The sequence below is a fragment of the Hypanus sabinus genome, unplaced genomic scaffold (assembly GCF_030144855.1).
Source record: "Hypanus sabinus isolate sHypSab1 unplaced genomic scaffold, sHypSab1.hap1 scaffold_440, whole genome shotgun sequence".
In the NCBI taxonomy this organism is placed as follows: domain Eukaryota; kingdom Metazoa; phylum Chordata; class Chondrichthyes; order Myliobatiformes; family Dasyatidae; genus Hypanus; species Hypanus sabinus.
The window spans coordinates 99,916-116,291 of record NW_026781314.1 but is presented as its reverse complement, the minus strand read 5'-3'; the positions used below and the strand labels follow the sequence as shown (position 1 = coordinate 116,291).

Below are 16,376 nucleotides of genomic sequence, written 5' to 3'. Positions count from 1 at the left end.
TCAGATAAAACTTTTAAGTATATATTTTCATCAAAAATGAACAGGATTCAGCACTCCATGTGTGTATTTGCAATCGTGATAAGAAATACAGACCAGAAAACCTAAATGATAGGCCAACTCAGAACAATCAATCATCACTCCGGAAGAAAACTTTAACCAGTGAAATGAGTATGACCCTCCATGCAAGACATCCCAACAATCTGAGTAGACTAGATGGTGACAAGGAAGCCTTGAGCACCTGACTGAGAGTTCAAGAACTCCCCCTAAAAAAACAAAGGAGTTCCTTGCAGAAATACAGGACAAGTTGTTTGACAAAAGGGGGGAAACATCAAAAATACATGAAATATTAACAAATGAGGAAGTTAGTGCAGAAAATGCCAGAGAAATCAGACACAATCCAACACATTCCAGGATCCTGCAGCAGATTTACTCAATCTGATTACTTACAAAGTTACAAAGAAATGGCAAATATCATTCACTAAAATCTTGCTTTAAAATACAAACTCATGAATGCCCTCCATCACTTCATAAAGGTACAATAAATTCAAGCCCAATACAGTTTTAGTGTCAAAATCTAGCAAATTAGATGATAATCAATACATTATTTCAGATAGGACAATCCATAAGAACCATCCAGATATAATATTACAGGATAAACAAACAGGAACAACTCCCCCAACAGATAAAACCATTCCCAACACACACGTGTTCCTCAACCAGTGGAGCACCGCACCCCAGGTGTTGTTTGTGTCATCAGACAGACAACCAAATTATTTTCTCTGTCAATCAGCTTCCAAATGTTGCTACTCTGTCATTCATTGCCTCATTCTGCTGCTGATCCCCTTCTCATCATATGTTCTTACGACAACTATCATCCAGACCCCCAAACTCTGCCCTGTGCAGACTCGCCTCTGGTTTCTGACCCTGCTTCATTGAGCATTCAACTAATCGTTTCCCATTCTGCTTTCAGTTTTTAGAGAACAGTGGTGTTCTCTAACAACACTTTAGAAGCAGGGAAAGTGAACCATAATGTGGAAATGAGATGTGATTAAGGAGTTTAACTCCCAATGTCATTCTTCCTCATCCAGAGATTAGAGGGGTGAAGAACATCTCAGACAGAACTGCAGTCAGCTCGACTTCTTCAGTCAGCAGAAAATTCAAGGGAAACCTTTTCACCCACAGAGTGGTGACTGTTAGGAACCCATCACCACAGGGAGAGTGAGAGGGGGAAAACCGGAGGATTTACAAGGACTGTTGTGGACAGAATCACAGGGTCCAGCTGGCCCGAGTTGACTCTCTACTGTACACTAGGTGTGTTGTAAATTCACCAAGACAGAGTTTAACATAGAACTGATTTATTTGTCTTAGACCCAGAATATTAAACTCCCGTCCCATTAAAGGTGAATGTGCAGCAGAAAAAACTCCTCCCATGCCCAGTGACCAGGGTGCAGGACTGGGTGTGGTGAGCAGCAGCAATAATTGCAGAGTTCAGCACCGACAGTCAGTCTCAAACTTGCATTCAGCAATGGTGATGGACAAATATCCAGCATGCAGCCTATTGAAACTTTCTCCCCAGTGTGAAACTGGTAGTCTGTCACAAGTATAACAATGTTTAGGTTATGACTAGAGGTGACAGAGTTTTGGAGTGCGAGGCTATCCAATGAGAGAAATGTTCTTTCTTGTGAGTTTGGAAGAGAGATTTTGTGCTCTTTTGCTGGGGAGAGATGAGAAGACGTGAATGGAGAGACTGGACCCTTTTTCTTTTTTTTTTGTTTTCTTTACTAACCCTGGGGTCAAAGTAAGAATTATAAAGCTCAATCATTTAATCACATATTGTGTACTGTTTTGTATTTCAGGGTACTGATTTACTACAGGGGACACAACACACAGCATCCACCAAAACGAGATTTCTTAAGTTTGGCCGGGCTGCGGGTCTATCACCCCCTATATTAAGCTGAGGGCCAAAGCGAGAGTTACATGTGGTTAGATTAAAGAACACTGGGGCTGTCTACAAGACGGGTCAGAGCCGTCTCTATTTCCTGAGGAGACTGAGGTCCTTTAACATCTGCCAGACGATGCTGAGGATGTTCTATGAGTCTGTGGTGCCCAGTGCTATCGTGTTTGCTGTTGTGTGCTGGGGCAGCAGGCTGAGGGTAGCAGACACCAACTGAAACAACAAACTCATTCGTAAGGCCAGTGATGTTGTGGGGGTGGAACTGGACTCTCTGACGGTGGTGTCTGAAAAGAGGATGTTGTCCAAGTTGCATGCCATCTTGGACAATGTCTCCCATCCACTCCATAAAGTACTGGTTAGGCATAGGAGTACACTCAGCCAGAGACTCATTCCACTGAGATGTAAACCTGAGCGTCATAGGAAGTCATTCCTGCCTGTGGCCATCAAACTTTACAACTCCTCCCTCAGAGTTTCAGACACCCTGAGCCAATAGGCTGGTCTTGGACTGGTTTCCACTTAACCCTAGACATTGATAGAGCTTGTTTCTTATTATTGATTATTATTCCTACACTTCTATGTTTATTTTTGTTAACCTGCTTTATATGTGTATTTGTATTATTGATACTGTTTTGCTTATTTTACTAATAAACGCCTTTAGCTAAAATGATAGATTTCCCTTATCTGATCTGGTTGTGTGAGAAACCAGAAAGACAGGCAGCAGAAATGGATGTTGACGAGTTTCTGTTAAGTCCAGACTTTGTGGCATTAAAGAAGGCTAAAAAGTCTGAGTTTTGGGAAATGGTGGAGTCCTTGGAATTCAAGGAGGTTAAGAAAGGGACGACAATGGCAGAGATACAACGTAAGATGGCTGAACATTATCTCATGATGCAGATATTCAAGGAAGAGTTGTTAGAACACTTTCCTGTAGGGAAAAAAGTGGCCGTGAACCAGAAGTGGCCTAGAGATAAGTGGGTGGTGTTGTTACAAAGTGTACTTAAAAGGAAGGCTCAACGTGCATATGCAGCATTGTCTGTGGAGGCTGCAGAGGATTATGAGGAAGCAAAACTGGCTATCCTTCGGGCCTATGAGCTGGTACCCGAAGCCTATAGACAAGAGTTCAGGGACTTAAGGAAGCAGTGGAATCAGACGTTCACAGAGGTTACATACGACAAGTGTGTGTACTTTGACCGCTGGTGCGCTGCAGAAGGGGTTGAGGAGGATTTCTACCGCCTACGAAAGATGATCCTGATCGAAGAATTAAAAGATTGTGTTCCGGATAATGTCCGGAGATACCTGAACGAGAAGAAGAATAAGTCCATATCAGAATCTGCCAAGCTAGCAGATGAATATGCCTTAACCCATCAAATGAAATTTTCCCCAAATAAGTGCTACCACAGGAGTAGTAGGGGTGGTAGAGAAAGCCTAACGGCTAAGTCTGAGACTAAGCCAGGGTCTACCGGAAAAGACAAGGAGGAAAAGCCGTCTGGCAGGTCTCCTAGCGTTGTGTGTTATAACAGTGGGAAATCTGGCCACGTAGCATCTAAGTGCTTTGCTCCAAAGAAGGAGACGGGGAAAGGAAAGGCGACCGCGCCGACGGGCTGTGTTAAGCCGGTTGAAATGCTGTTAAAAGAGGAGCTAAACCGAGTTCAGGAGGGATGTGAGAAATCCCTTTCAACCGGGTTGGTATCTGTGAGGGAGGGGTCACCCCCAGTGCCAGTAAGAATCTAGAGAGACACTGGGGCTTTTTAGTCCTTAATCCTAAGCAGAGCATTGGAATTCAATAGTGAGGCAGATACTGGTGACGTGCACGTGATAGAAGGGGTTGGAAAAGGAACTGAGGCCGTACCGTTACATAAAGTATTTCTGAAGAGTGACCTGGTATCTGGACCAGTCACGACAGGGGTACGGGCTGCACTCCCGATACCCCATGTAGATGTCTTACTCGGGAAAGACCTGGCTGGGGGGGATGTGTTCTCTGCAGTTCAGCTCATGAGTAAGCCTGCCAGGACTGAGCCCCCGCCCATAGTTTCTGAATTTAATCCCTCAGGTGCAGTCACCAGAAGAATGTCGAGGAAAGCTGTTAGGACAACCCCTGATTTAGCCGAGTCCAACCTTGATTTAGCAGAGACGTTTTTACCAGCCTTGTACCAGGAGAGGTTGGAGGGTGGTAAAACGGAGAATAGTGGGGCTAAGGAAAGTAAGGGAGACAAAGCAGAGTCAGTGTTGTCAAGGAACAGAATCTTGAAATTGGCCCGTAAGATACCCCTGGGTGGACATTTTGGAGTGAGCAAGGAATTTATGGAGGCACAGAGCCAAGATGAGGAACAGATGTGGCAGTTAGAAGGTCCAGGGTTGGACACGGATGATGTATCTGGATTGACAGAGCTGGTTGTAGTTGAAGAATTTAAGTGTGTTCTCAATAATGCAAAGGCTTTCTGAGATAATAAGGATGCCGCTACCTTGAGGGAGTCCGCTGGGTTAGCAGACGAGGTTGTTTTAGCCTGCAAGGTTGAGTTTACTCCAGATGGGAGTTGCCCAGAGAGTAACTGGGAGGATCAGGGGAACTTGGAATTTGAAACTGGGACTGGTATTGAAAGCCAAGAAGAGGCAGTTGTCCCATTGGCCTGTGTTCAGGTTACTGATCCTTGTGTGGAGACTCAGGAAAGGTCTGAAATGTCTGATTTGGTTAAAAAGGAATGCTATCCTTTTGGGTCAGATGCACTTGGTTCAGTGAAGAAAGGGTTAACCTTGGCACCAGTAGAGTGTGAGGATTCTCAGTCACTTGTATTAAAAGTCAGTGATGAGATAAAAGCTGGTGAGATGGATGTTATTGAAGATACTGAGCGAAAAAGTGTTACTCGACTTTTGAATAAAGTAAATGTAAAGTCAGGTTTGGTTCCAGGACTGTTGTGCAAAGGGAAGGGACCGTTAACTAAACAATGGTTTGTTAACAAGATGTTTGTTTTGAAATTTAAGGATAAACAACTTGGTGGTGTTGCTCAAGTATGTGATTTGGAAAGACAGAACTTAAAGTGTTGTTTTGGCCCAGAGAGACCATCTGCTAGTGTCATCAAGGAAACTAATCAAATTAAATATCCTGAAGATAAAATTAATGACCTGCTTAAAATTAATGAGTGGTGTGGAAGTTCAGAAAATGGGCTTAGTTTAGAAAACATCGGTGATAAGCTTTGTTTTTCTGGACGAAGCTTGTGAAAGTTAAAGATGATATCATAGTAGGTTGACTGAAAGTTAGGTTTAGAAGTAAAATAGAGATTACTATTTGCGCAATCTTCTGTAATGTACTACATTATAATCACACATGTAGTGGTTCACTCTTTGTGATATACACCTAAGCTAAGAACTAACTCCACTGTAGAAAAAGAATTACTGTCACTTACCCTGGCATTACAGCAATTTGAGGTCTACATTTGACCAGCATAGAAACCAGTGATAGTTTATACTGATCACAACCCCTTGGTATTTTTGACAAACATGAAGAATAAAAATAGATGGTTATTAAGTTGGAGTCTGTTGTTACAAGAATTTGATATTAAAATACAAAATGTAAAGGGAAATGACAATGTAATTGCTGATTGTTTATCCAGGTGATAATTTGAAAGTATACCTGTGTTATCCTTGTAGTTAAAGACAACTTCTGTATTAGATTAGACTCTGTAATGTGCTTTACTAGTGAATTTTCAACCCGGTGAAGATTCTTTGAAGGGTGGGGGTGTTATGTGTGCTGAACAGACCTGATGGAAATGGGGTCCAGAGCTGACCCTTTCCCCCCCCCCCCCCTTTGAGGACTATGCAGCTAATGAGAGCGAAAGAGAGATGAAGAACAGAGCTAGAGATATCTGCTACAGATAAGAGAGAGACAACTGATTTAGGTATTATGGCTGCTTCACTGATGGACAGGTAAATGAAACCTTTTGCTGCAGGGACACTTCTTTGCTCGTTAACATTCCTGAAGAGACAGCAGGAGTGGCCTAGTTCAATGGACATAGACATATTGAGTTGATGGATGGCTGATACCCCGTCAGTGGGGATAAAAGACGGGTCTGGGGAGACACTCCTCAGACACACCAGTGGACACTGACCGAGTGTTGTGCATCCACAGGAAGGTGGGGGCTTAGAGGACCGAATCAGAAGATCGGTCACAAAGGCTCAGAGTGTGACGGCAGGGCTGGTGGGGACTTGTGTGTGTGTCCAGTCATGCCAGGGTGATGAGTCCACCACTGAAGAACAGTCTAGCTGAGAACGGAGGGGTCATAACCGAATGACCACAATGGTACAACGGAATAAGAAGACAACAGAAGGTTTGCCTGCTGCAGCTGCCCAATCTCTTGGTCGCTTTCTCCCCCCCTCTCTCTCTCTCCAATTGCAGCACAGCAACAGCTACCTCAGCATGGACGAACTGAACTGAACTTTATATTCTCTTATGACTATTCATATACCCCTAGATATTGATAGAGCTTGTTTATTATTGCTAACCTGTTTTATATGTATATTTGCATTATTGATGCTCTTTGGTTTATTTTACTAATAAACACCTTTAGTTAAAGAACCACCAGACACCAACGTATCTGCTGGTCTGTAAACCCAGTTACTGGGTACGTAACAGCACACTTTACTTAGTATTATTTAATTATTTATGGTTTCCTATTGCTATATTTCCTGTTCTTGGTTGGTGCGACTGTCACGAAACCCAATTTCCCTTGAGAACAATAAAGTATGTCTGTGTCTGATTACTGAGTTAATTGCTTACCACATTCACAGCAGGTGAACGGACACTCCCCGGTAAGAACTCAATGATGCACACTTGGTTGATTTGGCTGAGAAAATCTTTTCCCAAAGTCTGAGCAGGTGATCAGCCTCTACCCAGTGTGAATTTGCTGGTGTGCTAGTAGGTCGGATGACCGAGTGAATCCCTTCCCACAGTCTGAGCAGGTGAATGGCCGCTCCCCGGTGTGAAATCGTTGGTGTGCCAGTAGGTCGGATGACCGAGTGAATCCCTTCCCACAGTCCGAGCAGGTGAACGGCCTCTCCCCAGTGTGAACTGACTGGTGTACCTTCAGATGGGATGATTCAGTGAATCCCTTCCCACAGTCTGAGCAGGTGAACAGCCAGTCACCAGTGTGAACTGACTGGTGTCTCAGTAACTGAGATGACCGGGTGAATCCCTTCCCACAGTCTGAGCAGGTGAACGGCCTCTCCCCAGTGTGAACTGACTGGTGTACCTTCAGATGGGATGAGCAAATGAATCCTTTCCCACAGTCCGAGCAGATGAACGGCCTCTCTCCAGTGTGAACTCTCTGATGTACCTTCATTTGGGATGACCGAGTGAATCCCTTCCCACAGTCTGAGCAGGTGAATGGCCGCTCCCCGGTGTGAAATCGTTGGTGTGCCAGTAGGTCGGATGACCGAGTGAATCCCTTCCCACAGTCCGAGCAGGTGAACGGCCTCTCCCCGGTGTGAACTCGCTGATGCACCTTCAGTTGGGATAAGCAAGTGAATCCCTTCCCACAGTCTGAACAGGTGAACGGCCTCTCTCCGGTGTGAACTCGCTGATGTTCCTTCAGATGGGATGACCGAGTGAATCCCTTCCCACAGTCTGAGCAGGTGAACGGCCTCTCTCCGGTGTGAACTCGCTGATGTACCTTCAGTTGGGATGACCGAGTGAATCCCTTCCCACAGTCTGAGCAGGTGAATGGCCTTTCGCCAGTGTGAACTGACTGGTGTGTGAGTAGGTCGGATGACTGAGTGAATCCCTTCCCACAGTCTGAGCAAGTGAGTGGTCTCTCTCCAGTGTGAACTCTCTGATGTGCCTTCATTTGGAATGACCAAGTGAATCTCTTCCCACAGTCTGAGCAGGTGAATGGCCGCTCTCTGGTGTGAACTCGCTGGTGAACCATTAGGTTAGATGACAAAATGAATCTTTCCCCACAAATTCAGCAGATGAAGAGCTTCTGCCCAGTGTGATCTGACTAGTGTGTCCACAGGTGGGAAGACGACTGAATCCTTTCTCACAAACAGAACTGGTGAATGGCCTTGTCCCAGTGCGAACTTGCTGATGTACCTTCAATTGAAATGACCGAGTAAATCCCTCGCCACAGTCTGAGCAGGAAGGATAATCGAGTGAATCCCTTGCTCCACTTCTTAAATATCAAAAGAGACAGCAAAACGTGTGTGTTATGTTAGACATTCCCGTAGACAAATTCCTTGTCATTTTTAACCTGTGAAAAGATTTACAAAATCCATCATTTGGTGTAGAACAACATTTCAGCTGAGATCACTTGAGTTGTCAAGGTGTGTTCTGACATCACACTGTTACAGTGAAGTTTAACCCAATTTGGAGAGAGAAATCACCTTCTAACTGGGCACAGTGCTGGTATCTGGAATGACCATTAAACTCTCTGACGCTCTTCCTGTCTCTATAAGAATGGGTCATCTCTGCCATCTCCAATCTGTGACCTGCCTCAGTTTGACTCTCTCGATTGGTATTATTCCCTGTTCCCACTGAGCTGCATGGGTTCCTCCCCCACAGTAACTGAAACACTCTCACACAAATAGCCGGCAGTGCATTCCACGCACCCACCACTCTCTGTGTAAAAAAACTTACCCCTCACATCCCCTCGGTATATATTTCCAAGCACCTTAAAACTATGTCCCCTCGTGTTAGTGATTTCAGCCCTGGGAATAAACCTGTGGATATCCACATGATCAATACCCCTCATCAGCTTATACACCTAAAAATGCTCTAAACATAAAGAATTAAATTATACATTGCTTTGAGTATTTGTCAGAAGTATACAACATTATGAGGGTAAAGATAGGTTAAATGGAAGGAGGATTTTCCACTGAGGTTGGGTGCAATGATAACCAGAAGTCATAGGTAAGTGGAGAAGGTGAAAATTTAATGGGAACATTTGGAAAAGCTCTTTACTGAAATGGTTGTGAGAGGGTGGAATGAGATGTCAGCACAAGTGGTGAATATGAGCTCGGTTTCACCATTTAAAAGAAGTTTGGATGGGAGTGTGGATGGTAGGGGTATGGAGGGCGATGGTCCCAGTGCAGGTAGTTGCACAGCTTAAATGTTTTTTTCAGCATTGACTAGATGGGCCAAATAGCCTATTTCTCTACTGAACTTCTCCATGTTTCTGTGACAGAGAAGCTGTTGAAGCTTGTTTGGAAGGGAAAAGGGAGGAGTGACAACGGAGCAGCAATGGCTGGAGTTTCTGGGAGCATTTTGGAAGCTGAGTCATCGATGCATCCCAAAGAAGTGGAAGCATTGGAAAGGCAGGAGGACACAACCGTGGCTGAAATGAGAAGCCAAAGACAACATAAAAGCCAAAGAGAGGGGAAAACAAAAGAGCAAACATTATTTGGAAGCTTTTAGAACCTAACAGAAGACAACTAAAAAAAAGTCAGATGAGCGCAGGAAGTGGAATTATGATTTGTAGTCATTAATGAGTCTTGGCAGCACCCAACAGTCTGAGGCATTTAGAGGAACAAAATATCCGGGGCCTCAATATTTCCTGAAAATCAAGGTTCCCTGCACTGGTTACGTTTCAACTTTTATGTTTTTAGGCACATACAAACTCTACACTCTCAAAATTTCACTTCTCAATGCCTCCCACATACCAAGTACTCCTTTGCCAGGAAACAGACTGTCCCAAGCCGCACTTGTCAGATCCTTCCTGATACCATCAAAATTGACTTTTCTCCATTTTGGAATCTCAACCCGTGGTCCAGACCTCTCTTTCTCTATCTTTATTTTGAATTTCATGGCATTATGATCACTAATTTCTGTCACAAGCCCTGATCATTTCCTAACAGCTTATTGCACACTTCTACGTCAGGAATTTTACATACTGATTAAGGGCACATTTGAGAAACTCTACCCCATCTACCCCTTTTACACTATTCGAGTCCCAATCAATACAGGTAGTCCCTGAGTTACAAATGTCCGACTTAAGAGCAACTTGTACTTACGAACCGAGGAAGGAGAACGCAGTCCACCATTTTAAGTCATTGCCTCTAACACTGTGTTGAGTGTTTAACTTTGTATTGGGCTTAAATCTTTCTTAGTAAGATTTACCCTGACACCACAAACCCCTCCCACCATTCCTGTCAGCTGGTGGCGCAGTCAGCTCAGCACTGGGCTAGAGAACGGAGGTTCTCAAGTTTGTTTAAGTGACAGACTGCTCCCGTGCCGGGTTGATGTCGATCCAGTGACTCCCGTACCCTCCATGCAGGGTTGATGTTGAGCTCGCGACTCGACCTTGTAAAAAAAACACTGCCACCTCCAGTTTAAATTCCCACACAGAACATTGTGGAGGATCAAATACCCAAACCGAGCACAGCCCCCACTTGTCCCATTTAACCTGACTCAGTGTACAGTTTAGGACCTGGGGAATTTAGTGTTGCAGTTCTTTGGACCCAGTGGAGCTCTGGAGCTGGCAGAGGTTGGCACCCACCGCCTGCAGTGTTTCTGTTCCACTGACAGGAAGCAATCGCACTTGAAAATAAAGTGTGAATAAGAAAGCATTTGGAAAGAGGTGAAATGCCATCCGTCACTGGAAAAGCATTAGGCTACAGTCGGTCAACTATTGTAACAATTTTAAATGATAATGGATAAAGTGAGAATAATGGAGCATGTGAAAGTCCCTGCCCTGATGAAAGCTACAATTATTACTAAGCAACACAATAGTTTAATTATTGGAATACATACTTATAAGTGTTTTATATACATAGAAAAGTAAAATATATACTATATACTAAGACAAACGTTTGACTAACTGACACTAAATAATACCGGATGTACTTGTTCCAACATACGTACAAATCTGGCTTAAAGATGGACTCAGGAACGGAACTCATATGTAACCTGGGGACTGCCTGTATATGGAAAGTCAAAATCGCTTATTGAATCAACTTTTGTTTCTTGGCATGGTCTCCAATCTGTCTACAAATTTGTTCCTCTAAATCCCTAAGACTGTTGGGTGCAAACAAACTCCAATAATGTCTACAATAACATAATTCCCTGTCCTGAGCTCATCTGGCTTTCCTACGATGCTCCTTGCATTGTGATATACACAGCTCAGCACATTCATCACACCATACTCAACCATGACCTCAATGTTTGACTAAATGAGACTCACCAAACTTTCTCCTGACTGAATCAATGGGAACAATGAGTCAGGAGCGTTCTCTCTAGTTGATGCTCTCAGTCCTCGGGCTGGTTCACTTGTTGCTGTTCCCGTCTTCAGCTGTGGTTTGCTTCCAATTGGGGTATTTCTTCCAATAGACCTTTCACTGCAGGTTGAACTTTAACCAGAGAGAAAATAAAGCACATTAACAATAAAACGGAGAAGCAAACATTTCTGCTTAATGTTACTAAGAACAAAACTCACTGAAAGTTAGAAGTTGAATGCAGATATAATGATCTCAGTAAACAATCTTTTATTGTCCCTCACACGTCACAAAATGATATGGGATAAAGAGGATCCATCATTCAGTCAGGAACAGAAGTAGATGATTCAATCCATCTGGTCTGCCCCACCATTCAACCATGGTTAATTTTTATTCAAACACAATATTCCTGCCTTCCTCCTGTAACCCTGCAGCTACTTAGCAATCTGGAATATATTAATATCTGTCATCAATATACCTCAACCAACCTCTGCTGCAACAAATTCCACAGATCAGACATCTTTTGGACAAAACGTTTTTCTCAGTTTTAAAGGGAAACATCTTTATTCTGAGTGTGCTGTGAGATCACAGACTCTCTGTCTAATGGAAACATCCTCTGCATGTCCACTGTATCCAGGCTTTTCAGCATTCAGTAGGTTTACTTAACCAAACATCCCCCACCACCCCCACCGTCCCTCTGAACTCCATTGAGCACAGGTCCAGAACCATCAAATGCTCCTCATACATAAAGCCGATCATTCCTGAGATTATTCATGTGAACCTTGTTGGCAACAACTGCACTGAACACATTTCCAGGAAAAACAGACAAATTGGTACCAGGTTAATTGATAGGGAAAGTTGTGCTTTCTTCACTGTTGTACCAGCACAGAAAGAGCCATTTTAGCACAGAAAGAGCACAGAAAGACCAGGTTAAACCAGGTCAATTTCAGGAAATATAAACCAGTCCAGGATGAATGTAATATAAAGAAGCTGGATTTACCAGAAACGCTCAGCAGGTAAGGAACAGCTGTGGGGAGAGGAACAAACTCTACAATTCAAGTTAATAACGTTTCATCAGAATGACTTCAAACGTTTTCAGTTTTTAGTGCAGATCTCCAGCAACTTGAGATTCTGCTTGACTTGCACCGAGTGGCCAACAGATGACAGTGAGTGGGGGGGATTTCTAAACACAGTTTGAACACCAAACTCGCAGGTCTATTTTTCCTGTTGTAAACACAGAACAGCCCATTTACTCATAGCCACTCCTCAGATTAGCAGTCAATGCTTCCAAAGGAACTCCAGAAACTAACATCTGATCCTACAACAGAAGTACTTGCTCAACACCCCATAAGCCCAAGCAGCTCGATTCCTGGGACCATTTTACCTGGATCAAAAACTGTAATATCCCAGGACCCAACCTCACAGATCTCACACTGGGTAGTTCAGTCCGGGATTTCCCCACAACCAATGTGCAGCTGCTCGAAATTTCTGCTTCATTGCAGAAGGAGGACCATCCAGCCCCTTCTGTAGAAGCACTAACTGAAGTCAAAGCCATCACAGGACTAGGGTCCAAGCACCAACTCTCCCAGTACTCCTTGCTGACTGTAATACAATGAAGTGTGTCAGCCAGTCACAGTTCAAAAACTAGACCCTCCATACCAATGCACAACAGAAATGGGACCTGATGACCCTCTGGCATTCCAGCTAATAAAAAGTGATTTTGGAAATAACTCAGTGAGGTCAAAGGTGTAAAAGAATAGTTCACAATGAAGACTATGTTTAGAAGGATTGCTGATATATATCACTGAAAAGGTGTGATACAGGGTGGACCAAGGTTGACCCAGATAGTTGATGCATATCACTGAAGCTGGGGTCAGAGAGACTGGACAGAGGTTGAACAAGATGGGCAGGGAATGAGCAGATGTAACCAGATGGGAGAAGAGATCAAGGACAATCACTGATGGTTCTCCAGCAATATGCAGATACTGAATTAATGGTACATACTACTGTATAAAGGATTCCAAAATGACAAAGTTAGAACAAGCAGTAAAAACATTGCCAGATATACTTTGATCCTCACCGTAGTTTTATCAACAAGCTTTCCATCCGGACACTTCATGCTTTTTATGGTCACTACTCTGCCTCTGACTGTGAGGATCTGCAGAGACTTTTGGATCCAGAACAGCACATCACAGAAACCACTCTACCCTAGACATCCCAGTCCCTCGGTAAAGCAGGCAGTGAAATCAAAGATCCCCACAACCTGGGACGTTCTCCTTTCTCACCCACCCCAGTCCGGGAGAAGACAATAGCCACAAAGCTCACGGACAAATGTGAGGAGCCTCAGCAAGCTTGGCGACTTGGGGAAAGTTAACGGGACTCAGTGGCCAACATCAGATTTCCCCAACACAACATGTGATCTTGCATCACAAACCGGAGGGCGGGAGAGTTCTGCAAGAAAAAGCCGTATGTGACCTGTCTGTGGGTCACCCATTTCAACTCTACAGAAATAGACAGCCTCGGCTCCTGGTTTGGATCGTTCAATGCAGATTAAGTGAAGGGGACACATTTTTGACCAGCCCAGATAATCGGAAAATAAATGAGTAATTGGCCCTCAGTTCGGGGCTCACGGCCCACATTGGATCTCCCCACTCGGGATCGGTCTCAGTACTCACCGATAGGACAGCAATATCTTTGGCCCACAGACTGTGATCTGACCCCTGGCTCCCCGACCCAGGAGGCGAGGACACCTTCCCCGATCCCAGACATTCCTCTTCAGTACGGAGCAGAAAGGAAAACACCGCCCACCCGGAGTCTGTGAGCATGAGCGAAGGGATTGTTACATCTGTGGTTAAATGGGAGAGGCAAACGGGATCACGTGGCTGGTGGGATCTCCTACCCCAGGCAGAGAGTCCAGCTGCCAACCACTTCTGTGGAAAGAGCCAAACTTGCCACTTACATCTCCTCTCACCTTAAGTGTATTAGACATTTCAACCCCCAGGAAAAATATATCATCTGTCCACTCAGATTCAGTTTTATTATCACTGGCGTGCATCATGAAATTTGTTAACTTTGCAGCAGCAGTTCAATGCAATACGCAATATAGAAGAAAAATAATCCTAAAAATAAATAACTAAATCAATTACAGTATCCATATATCTGGGAACATTGCTCATTGTGATTTTTATAAAATGACCTGGATGAGGAAGTGAAGGGATATGTTAGTAAATTTGCTGATGACACAAAGCTTGGGGGTGTTGTGGATAGTGCGGAAAGTGTTAGCACTTACAGCGGGCACCGAAAGCATGCAAAACCAGGCTGAGGGGTCGCAATTGGAGTTCAACCCGGATAAGTTTGAAGTTGTTCATTTTGTTTGGTCAAATGTGATGGCAGAATATAGCATTAATGGTAAGGCTCATGGCAGTGTGGAGGATCCGCGGGATCTTGGGGTCCGAGTCCATAGGACACTCAAAGCTGTGACGCAGGTTGACTCTCTGTTTAAGACGATGTATATTGCATTGACCTTTATTAATCGTGGGAATGTGTTTAGAAGCTAGAGGTAATGTTGCAGCCATACAGGACCCTGGTCACACACCACTGTGCTCAATTCTGGTCACCTTACTACAGGAAGAATGTGGAAACCTTAGAAAGAGTGCAAAGGAGGTTTACAAGGATGTTGCCTGGATTGGGGAGCATGCCTTATGAGAATAGGTGGAGTGAACTCGACCATTTCTTCTTGGAGTGATGGAGGATAAGAGGTGACCTGATAGAGGTGTATAAGATTATAAGAGGCATAGGTCGTGTTCAAGAGTTCAATGTCCATTTAGCAATCAGATGGCAGAGGGGAAGAAACTGTTTCTGAATCACTGAGTGTGTGCCTTCAGCCTTCTGTACCTCGCTATCTGATGGTAACATTGAGAAAAGGGCAGCCCTGGGTGCTGGAGTTCCTTAACAATGGACGCTGCCTTCTGAGACACTGCTTCTAATCCTCTGGTAATCATATAAACATCTATCCAGAGAAAACAACATGAGATTGTCCAAACTCCCGTTACAAGCTCATGCCCTCTAATCCGGACACTATCCTGCTAAACCTCTTCTGCGCCCTCTCCAAAGCCCCGACATCCTTCCGTGAATGGGGGCGACCAGAACTGTATGAAACACTCCAGATGTGGTCTAACTAGTTTTATAAAACTGCAACACAACTTCCCGACTTTTGAACTCAGTGCTTCAACTAATAAAGACAACCATGCCATTTGCCTTCTTAACCACCCGATTAATCTGTGCAGTCTCTTTCAGGGAGCGATGCACTTGGAGTCTAAGATCCCTCTGATCATCGACACTGTTCAGGGTTTTGCATTTTACAGTGTACTGTCTCATACATTCAAACTACCGAGCTGCCAAGATGATCATCACGAATCAAATCTCACTGAGATTTCTCAGGTCCTGTTGAATCTATTGCCAAGTGCACAAGTACGGGAAGGTACAGGTACAGAGAAACACTGACTTGTGGCAGCATCACAGGCAAGTACATTCAGAAAACACACGGAACATAAATTGTACAATTCTCTGTCAGTAACAATATGGAAACATGTTTTACTTCATCCTCCTAAAAGGACCAGAACAACGGGCTGAGCGGCGGCTCATCTCAGACGGTTCGGTGTGAAGGACTCACAACCCGGACTGACCCCGGCAGATTCTGTGAAGGAAGCGAGGCCAGGCCGCCAGTTCGGGAAAGTTCATCCCTTCCCCCTTCAGGTTTCACCGATCACCTTGTGTTTCTCTCTCCCTTCCCCTCCCCCACCTTTTATTCTCCAGTCCAGCCGAAGGGTTTCGGCTGCTAATGCCGACTGTATTCTTCCCCTAGATGCTGCCCGGCCTGCTGAGTTCCTCCAGCATTTTGTGCGCTTTGCTCCCATTCCCAACATCTGCAGGCTTTATCTTGCTTGAGTTCTGGAAAGTTAACTCACTACCCACCGTCAGACCTCCCCGCTCGGAACCGGCTTCAATACTCACCGAAGGAAAATTGTTGGTGTTGCCCCACAGAGAATAATCCGCCTCCGGCTCCCCGTCCAAAGGGGCGAGAACCCCCTCGCAATCCCGAACACACCGCCAACCAACTTTCACAAAGAACGAAAAAACAACACTGCCTTTCCCGGGACTGTGAGCATGCGCATTGTGCTCATTGCGTCACGGGCGTTGGGCGGAGCATCGGAATCAAACCCGCAGA

At 44.5% G+C, this 16,376-nt stretch overlaps 1 protein-coding gene across 4 annotated transcripts in view; it reads right to left on the bottom strand.

Annotated features, from left to right (window-relative positions):
• The window catches only part of LOC132388939 (zinc finger protein 239-like), a 25,582-nt gene extending 9,206 nt beyond the window's left edge, over positions 1 to 16,376 (bottom strand). For 3 of the 4 annotated variants that reach the window (XR_009510372.1, XR_009510373.1, XR_009510374.1), the window contains exons 1-3: positions 16,163 to 16,376; positions 11,119 to 11,284; positions 6,723 to 8,190 (exon numbers count right to left, since the gene is read on the bottom strand). Coding sequence is in view for 1 of the 4 variants with exons in the window: in XM_059961353.1 (XP_059817336.1) it covers positions 6,832 to 7,869 (1,038 nt within the window). In the remaining 3 variants the exon portion in view is untranslated. Of the gene's footprint in view, positions 1 to 411; positions 8,191 to 11,118; positions 11,285 to 16,162 lie in introns of those variants that run through there. The other variant, XM_059961353.1, reaches the window with a different exon arrangement.